General features: G+C 34.2%; 1 protein-coding gene across 1 annotated transcript; it reads left to right on the top strand.

Annotated features, from left to right (window-relative positions):
- Positions 1 to 2843: 2843 nt before the first annotated feature.
- On the top strand, positions 2844 to 9346 carry LOC149794642 (neuronal acetylcholine receptor subunit alpha-3-like). Its single transcript, XM_089963949.1, has 2 exons — positions 2844 to 3286; positions 7600 to 9346. The coding sequence occupies exons 1-2, from the start codon at positions 2879 to 2881 to the stop codon at positions 8449 to 8451; spliced, it is 1260 nt and encodes a 419-aa protein (XP_089820075.1). The 5' UTR covers positions 2844 to 2878; the 3' UTR covers positions 8452 to 9346.

Here is a 9346-nt window from a genome sequence, read left to right as displayed (position 1 = left end):
TATGAATAGAGATTATTGAATCAATAAGAGCTACTCTGCCAGAACTGGAATTACATTCAATATTCAATATTCAGTTCAGTGCTAGGCAATTCAGGATAATTTGTTTCTTTCAAATATCCCTGAAGAAAAGAAGTAAACTGCGGGTAAAAGGTTCTGGAATTATGCGATTTAAATCTGAAGGTCGAAAACGCAAAAACAGATATTAAATTACAACAGGCGAATCGGTTTGGAAATTCACGCCTGGAAAGATTTGTCAGATCTTTGCAAAGTTTGAAGACTCTTCTGAGAGAGAAAAGATGAGAACAATATTGGTCTCATGAAGAAGACACCTTCGGATTATGTGATCAGTTTGCAAAAATCATGCAAATATATCTTCGCCACATTTAAATAACTACAAGGGTGAGCGAAGAAGGGCTTTACTGGTGATGGATACGCTTTTCATAAATGATAAACATGTAATATGTGAACTGAACGAAAATCAAAGGGAACAAAGATAATCACAACAACAGCCAAAACAGAGGACACAACGTACATAATGCACGTTACTGACACAATTACTGCGTTGGAAATAATAACAAGAGAGAACAGCTTAGTCGGGAGAGTGTATTCAAAATATGCGGATGGAGAGAAGAACGGATATGTTAAGATACTAACAATGTAGGGATGGATCAGTACACATGCCTCACAACAAACGGAGAAATTATAATTAATTATGTTCTGTCTTCTGAGAATGATATCTCCTTCATTAAAATCTTCGGAGTACATAGTTTTACAGACTGTTCAAATCATAGTCCATTTTGCTTATTATTAAAATCTACAAATAGTCATCAGAGTTACACGAATTTTACAATGCTAACTGGAATCCTAATTTTGAACGGCGTTCTTTACAATGACCATTGAAAACCATTTAATGGTTGTAGTAATATTGGATTCATCGACCAAAAATCAATCGACGAAAAAGCTGTGGCACTGACGCTCTTTATTACCAACATTGCAAATTGATGCTCTGAAAAAAATGCATTTTGAGGATGTGAAATTTAATGTTTATATTAAAGCTAATGCTCCTTGGTCTAATGTGAACGTAGAGTAAAAAAGAAACTGTATAAAAGTGCTTTTATTAATTACAAATTCCTCAGATCCAATGGTAACACGATAAATTACATTATGAAAAATAAAGGAAAACAAAAAGTTATGCCGAACGCTTAAATTTCTCTACCATAGAGCAAGGTAGCAAACATTGCATGCTTTACGAAAAGGAAATCCACGTCAGTTTTGTAATCTTTGTAAAAGTCAACATTTATTTTAGTAATCATTCCAATGATGGTTGTAATTTTTATGAACAGTCTAAGGATCTAGCAACATCCTTGACAGAAAATAATACTCATCAGTTAGAGCACAACACGAAAGTATAACTTAGAATTTGAACAACCTGATATTTGCAGAACTGGATGCTCCAAATTATCAAATTGGATGCTGAATCAGTTTAATGTGATATTTAGCGGTGGTGTTTGTCCTTCAATTTGGAACAATGGTCTCATTATACCAACTAGTAAAGGTGATCCATTCCATGCAAATAAGTATAAATAAATAACATTGATTAGCTGCATGGAAACAGTTTTTACTGGTATATCAAATTGGAGAAAGAGGCACTTCCAAGAGAAACAAACATACTATTTCTTTTATTTTCTTTCATAAAAACAATTAAATAAAGAAAGGTTAATACTGGAGAATACAATGTACTCCACTCTGCTAGTACATTGATTAATATTATTTACCGTGAAGTTATTTACTTTACAAGGCGAATTAATTTTGATCAATGCGACGGGTCAGGCTGTATATTCTATTATACGCACCAAGCCGCAGGCAGCGTTGAACCAGTTATGCTGTCGTTGTTTGGTTGAAATCACAAGTATAAATAAAAGCAACAAAATGAAACAGTAAACCCTAATATAACGCGATACTGAGTAACGACAAATATGGATCTAAGCTGAACACGAGTGCAAACTTTTTACACGATTGGATACGATAAAAATACCAGGGCACAAACAAACTTGAGTATTAAAACCTAACCTTATTAAAAGTTGTTTGTGTTGAACTAATGATGATCTTAATTTGACACTAACAATTATTGTCCACTGAGAGAGTATTGGGCGTATCAATTATACCTTTGATAGCAAATGAATCACAAAGGAAACTGAAAATGAATTAACCGCGGGAAACATCAAAATCATCCAACTACCGCGTTTCTAAATAGATAACGAGATTGTATGTTGTAGTCATGGATACATATAACGAATCCATGGTAATATAATACTAAAAGTACATATGACAAGGGAAGTACACAAAACTCAGTCAATCGTATCGGCGGATACTTAATGACCTGGGAATATCTTTCTTCTGTTTTTTTAAAAGAGATATCGAATCTCACATCATGACCAGACAGAAGTTAATGCGGTTTAATCAGAAACGATCCGAACTTCAGTAAGTAAATCCTCAAACAGCAAAGCGTTCAATAATTTACGATCGTGCGTGTGAAATTTTGAATCACGTGTAAGCATGTACATAGTTTAACATACAGTAATGCCATAAATGTTGTTAAATTGCCGGGTTACATGTTTTCTCTACTTAGAATAAGCCCTTCCAGGTGCATGGAAAATGATATCACTTTTTAAGGAACCCTGACAGTTATGGAAATAAAAGCAGATATTTATTTGTATCAACAAATATAACAAGTTCCGGCAATAACATTTTATTTTGTTCCTTTCAGGACACTTTTATCATATTGAATCAGAAGCAAACAATTGTGAGCTACAGACAGTCCATCGCATGGAATATGGCGCCTATCGGATTCTATGCATCCTTGCTGGTTTTTGTACTAATGGCACATTTACCTAAAATAAATGCTCAGACACCTGATGACACCAAGAAACTTCTTACGAAACTTTTCACTATAGATTCCTATAACAAAGCGGTTAGGCCAATTGGCGACCAAAATATGGCAATCAATGTCAGTATTGACTTTTCTCTAACAGGAATAATAGAATTTGATTCACAGAAGGAACGACTCACCACCTCTGGTTACCTTACTATCACCTGGAATGATTCTTACCTGCAATGGGATCCATCAAATTATAACAGAACGTCAGCCGTATTTATTCCCCAGGACAACGTGTGGAAGCCGGACATAGCTCTTCAAAATGGGGTTTCTGAATTTAAGGGTGTTGGCTCCAGTGATTTATTGGTTTACGCTCAGAATGATGGTTCAGTCCTATGGGCGCCTTATGCGGTAAGTACGTCTTTCTTTACTTTGCTTAAGAAAGATCGTAAACAATTTACTATGTCTAAAGATGGATAGGGAAATTAATTCTTCATTCGCTATAGTTGCGCGTCTTGTATATTTGAAGTAAACTCTTTCCCTGAAGCACACCTAATGACTCTGGCATGCGGTCAGGATCAACGTATGCAATGGTGAACAATTCAGACGGCAAAAAGATAAGATCTGGAAACCTGTCCGATTTGCCTTGTGTATCACATATGTAACATAGGGTGCCTTACCCAACAGTGTGTATTTCTGAGGAAATTATGAACCATTAAAAGTGTACTTTACTGTACAATTTATTTCGCACGAAGAGCTCAAGCACAACAAGAAGATGAATAGATACATATAGAAATTCTAATTCATTAGCTATCGAAATCTATTCAACAATAAATAAAAAATCCCAAGACGGGCCATATCTAGGTTTTTTAAAGCCATTACTAGATCAACCAGGCTAATGAACAGCCGACAAAACGGTGGACGAAACACTAATGTGACATTTTTTATGCATATAATTGACAAATCATACCATAAAGCATGCAGACTATTTAAGGAAGATAGACTCTTGATGCCTGGGTTATATTATTGCTACAGCTTCCCATGATAGTTATACACATATTGGCAGCCATTCATAGGTTACATTTTACAGATTAATATTAAAAATTGAAAACTAAACTATTAGACATTTTGTAAAATAGGACAAGTCAAATATCTGTGTAAATAAATAAATAACTTTAAAAAAGGTATATAATTATATCTTCTTTGTTTTTAAGGAATATCGAAAAAGTCTTGTTTTTATTTTTAGACATTTGACAAAAACTGTTCGATGATAAGAACAATGTGTAAGAGAATAAGTTACCTTTAATAACTGAGCACATCCTTACACTCATCGATTCCTCATCAAATATGAAATTACAAATAAGACGAACAGCTTGAAACAAATGGAATATATTATTGATAAGGTATGTTTTGCCATGAGGTACACAGTATACCTTTGCAGACGGATTTAAGGTTACATACAACTTGAATTACTTTCGGATCGAATAGCCTTTCGTGTCTGCCAGAGTACTATAATGTGGGATAAAATCAACGTGTAATTAAACAATTATCAACATCATGGCTGATTTGACAACAACAAAAAATCTTCCTTGGGAGTTGAAACTACATCTGCTGCATTAACAGTTAAATACATACCATCAGATACTCCTGAGTTGAAAGAAAATTCAGAAAATCGGAAATCAATATACATCCCGGTATTATCATGGGATTTTCATTAAACTGCACTTAGTTTTTGTTGATTTTCTTTTAATATTCATCCATTTTAATGCCCAAATGCAGGACCCTTTACGTACCATTTCCTCATTAGTTCAATGTATCTGTTTTCCATTACTTAGTTTCTAACTGTACAATGCTACCACACATCGCGAGTCTTTTAATCCATTGCATCTATTGCAGTTTTAAATGCATCCATTTCAGTATTTAATGCGTCCATTTCAGTTTTAAATCCATCAATTTAATTTTTTAATGCATCGATCTAATTTTTTAATGCATCAATCTCATTTTTAATGCATCAGTCTCATTTTTTAATTCATCTATTTCAGTTTTTAATGCACCAATTTCAGTTTAAATCTTTGTGTTCTACTCGTGAAAATCTTGTCTCATTTTTTTAAATACTCCTGTCTGTTTCATCACAACTACCTTGTGCGATGGTTACTTTAGTACTACATATCTACCAAAATATTATTTTGCAAGTGTTCATCGATATTCAACCTCAAGATGTACCATATTGTTAGATTCAGGAATTATTTAGATCGTTTTTCTCCAACCTCTAATAGATCAATCGTAAGTGGATTTCATTGCTTGTATCCTGCTTCCGTGGGCACTTCTTTTCGTCTGTGTGTTTTGATTGGCTGAAATCGTTTTTAATTTGCTGACGGCTTAGTGTTCTGCTGAAGGTCTCTAAACTCTTGTAAACCGGAAGGTGTGAATTCAAATTATTGAGACGGTAATCATGTAATTCCAATCTTTTGATTTGTTTACAACCTTTAGCAGCAACGAACTGTTAATTGGGCAAATATAAGACATAAGATGGGCAATGAACACAGATCCAAAGTATCCAAAGATATTTCTGAGAGGAACACGATGGAAGACCAAAACTAAAAAGGTGAATATTTAAAATGCAAACGTAATAAATTAATGAATTTCTTCCATGATATTCAGACACACATGAAATCAGAATTGTCAAGCTAATTGCAATCAAATACAATGCTGTCGGTATTCTCTGCGCACGTAAAGGTTCCGTTTCCAATATTGAAGCAAAACGCATACCGAATTCGACAGATTGACGAAAATAAATTTTACCATGCTTACCATTTGAAAAGAGGCAATTGTCACCAGAAGATTCTGTTCAAAATAATATTAATTTTGGACGCACGGGATACCACCACCGTGTTTTCATGACTCGCGATATGTCGGCATATTCTGCGCACAGCTTTGAGAAGATGCAATGTTTATCCATCGGGCTATAGAAATGAAATACGTTACTTTGAACTGTTTCTGTCAGCTGTTCAGTGGAGTAATTATGTCAGGTTTATAGCTAGTTTTTCAAACTTCAACGTAACAATGTCAATAAAGAGCAATAGATATTAAGCAAACTAAACCGATCTTGTAAAAAATTAGTAAAGTTCAACATTTTATAAACAAGATACGCTATTATGTGGAAGAAAAACAACAAGGAATAGGATTAATATGTTTAAAACGTTTTGTTTATGGGGAAAAATTACTAAAGAATTCAGAAACAGATTATACGCTGGGAAATTTCTTGAGAATCCTGTTCTAGCGGAAAGTTGACACATTGGGTAGCAGACGATTTTGTATGTGTGGGACAACTTCTTGCAAAATTAGAAACTTTGATTAAGATGCAGAATTGTTTTAGGTAAGAATTTCCAACTTTTCTATAATATATTTATTTGTATGATTCTAAAGCATACATGTTAAATAGGATATTCTGGTTACGGGTCCAAGAAGGTCATGGAGTGGGTCTTCACGTTGACATTTAGTAATTACATTTTCATATGCATTTCAAGTCGAGATGTGGGATATTTTTGTACACTTTACGAATATAACTTTTCTTAATTAAAGTACGATCGTTCTTTCTTGAAACAAAATAGATTTTTGACCCAAAATAACACGACGCGCAGAAGAGACCGACTTGGTGGTGTATAAATGCATCGACAAGAAAGGAAACAATTTATATTAATTTGCTGGCAATATTTCAACAATTTCTATTCCGTCATTATTTTGTTTTGTTCATTTTTGTTCTGTTTGTATCTCTTCTACTTTGCTGGACTTTGCTGTAAAAGAGCACGGAATGTTGATAAAGGTAACCCCGACTTAAATGATACACTCTAGTGAAGTATCTGATACCATTTAAAGTCATTTTAAAATCTCTTCGTTCCTCTTTTTAATTAAGTTGTTAACTGGACTAAACATTGTAATCAATGTGTTAATAATGCAGATTGCACCATCTGATAATGGCTTGAAGGAGTTTAGTACCTCTTGCATTAACTTCATAATTTGTATCGAGTTGTGACACATCCATCTTTAACAAGTCTGTATGGTCACATTTTTACGCGTTATCTTTTAAATGTACACATATATAATGACCCAGTTTCATAACTTCAATACAGTAAGCGGTTGACAATCACATTCTATTTAATCTATGTAATTCCAGACTAATCCGGCATTGGCTAGAACTTTCTGCTAGGAAAGAAGTTAGGAACTAAGCACACTTGTACTTCAAAACGCATAGGTCAGACAACTAATTGAATTTTAAAAGAATGTATCAGGTGAAAGGCCATTAAAATCTCGTTATGATTGAATCAAAACTCATGAGATTTTCATCACACTTATTTGGTTCAGAATCTTAAGACAAGACTTGTCTCTTAGTTAAAATGTTATTTTCATTTTTTGTGCTTTTGTTTTGTTGTTTGTTTTTTTTTGGGGGGGGGGGTTAGGGGGGTTGCCTTTTAGAGGTGTATTTTGAAGTAAATTTATAACGTTGAATGTAATTTTGTTCATTTTTGCTATGATGTAATTTATTAAAATCATAAAATATTCTGAAGACTATAATGGCCTAATTACGTTTTTAATGTGCGCTACTTTGTTATTTACTGATGGCGTTTTTGGATGTTTACATGTATCTATATTTTCGTGTGTCAGACAGTCTGTAAAAGTGATTAACTTACATTTAATAGGCCGACAATCTGATTATTTTCTTTCAGATTTTGCAGTCTACGTGTAAAGTAGATATCACCTACTTCCCGTTCGATATTCAAACGTGCTCTCTAAAGTTTACTTCCTGGAGTTACACCAAAGATCAAGTACAACTTGTGGAAGGGAACAAGGGGATTATGCTGGATGAATACGAGGAGAATTCTGTATGGACAGTAGTTGGCAGTAGCGTGGACACATTGCAGGAATTGGTAGATGCTACAGTACGGTTTACTATGAAGTTAAAAAGGAAACCTCTCTTCATTTTGTTAAATATCACCGTACCAGTCATAATGTTGTCTGTTCTCAGCGTATGCGTATTTATACTTCCGGCAGAATCAACAGAAAAAGCTTCGTTTTCCGTGACTGTATTCCTCGCTTTGGCCGTATTTTTGACAGTTGTTACGTCAACGCTGCCACAGAATTCAGACAAAGTTTGCATCCTCAGTGTTTACTTGGTACTAATGGAAGGTTTAAACACTTTGACCGTCATTCTGACTCTGTTTCAACTTCGTTTGAATTTCAGAGATGTTAATGCAGATCCTGTCCCATCGTGGCTGATCAAACTGCAAATAATCGTGGAAAGAATCCGAACCAGAAGGTGGAAGAAAATACAACCGGCTGCGTATACTCAAGATGGAGTTCTTATTTCCGCATCCGGGGACACTGCCATTCGGGACGACAAGACGGTCGAAATGACAAACTTGAATGTACTTCCACCAAGAGACATAGATGGGAAATCCAGCGTTACATGGAAAGACGTCTGCAATTCCCTAGATTTCATTCTTTTCTGGCTTTACTTTGTAGCAGTCCTTACCACCACGGTGACAGTGCTATCCATGCTATCAAAACATACTGAATAGCAAAACACATTTAATACATTTTGACGCTTTATCTCTTTTTCATTTTAATGTATGGTTACATAAGTTTTTACTAAAATGTAATCCTTTGACCGTGTTTTTTAGCTGAACGTAAACACGCTGTATTGCTTCCTTAAATTCGTTATATCACACCATGGATGGTCGCAGTCCATCTTTGCACTTGTCAACAATCGGAATAGAAGCAAAACAGTACTTTTTAACGGTCAGTTCAAGCTTCAGTCATGCAGGCATTTGATACATCAAAAACATAGGTGACAGCACAAGTTTTGCATTCCTTATTCTTTTTCAGAGTTAAGGAAAATAATCAACATTGAGCGGAAAAGTATGTATAAAATCGAGGATAAATAGACTCATTTAATGCTTTGTTTGGTTTGTTGCCATTATATATATATATATATATATATATATATATATATATATATATATATATATATATATATATATATATATATATAGATAGATAGATAGATAGATAGATAGATAGATAGATAGATAGATAGATAGATATGCAAACCATGATGTGCATCACCTGAAGGGTACATATTCTGTAGTCCGACCACTTCAACTTATGTTTAAGGTAATGACATTTATAAAATTCAGCCCTGTGCACACCAACTTTCATATAGACATTTTGTCATTTTTATTTATGTTGCAGTTCCAACTTTCAAACCATTCAGTGTAAAATGTATTATTGTAACTTGCTTATTTCTGCATAACCCCGTAAAGAAAATCACTGACTAAACATTTCTGAGTTACTATAACATTCCATTCCGGTTGGAGCAATAGCACTGTTTTATGTTATATGTGTAAAACTCGCTGTTGTGTACAATTCTGTATCTCGTTGAAGTCTCGACTAATAAACGTTTACAAAACTGAA

Source organism: Sinohyriopsis cumingii, chromosome 7, assembly GCF_028554795.1.
Source record: "Sinohyriopsis cumingii isolate HCF-2022 chromosome 7, ASM2855479v2, whole genome shotgun sequence".
NCBI lineage: Eukaryota > Metazoa > Mollusca > Bivalvia > Unionida > Unionidae > Sinohyriopsis > Sinohyriopsis cumingii.
The sequence above is the reverse complement of the archived record's forward strand: the minus strand, read 5'-3'. Positions and strand labels throughout refer to the sequence as shown.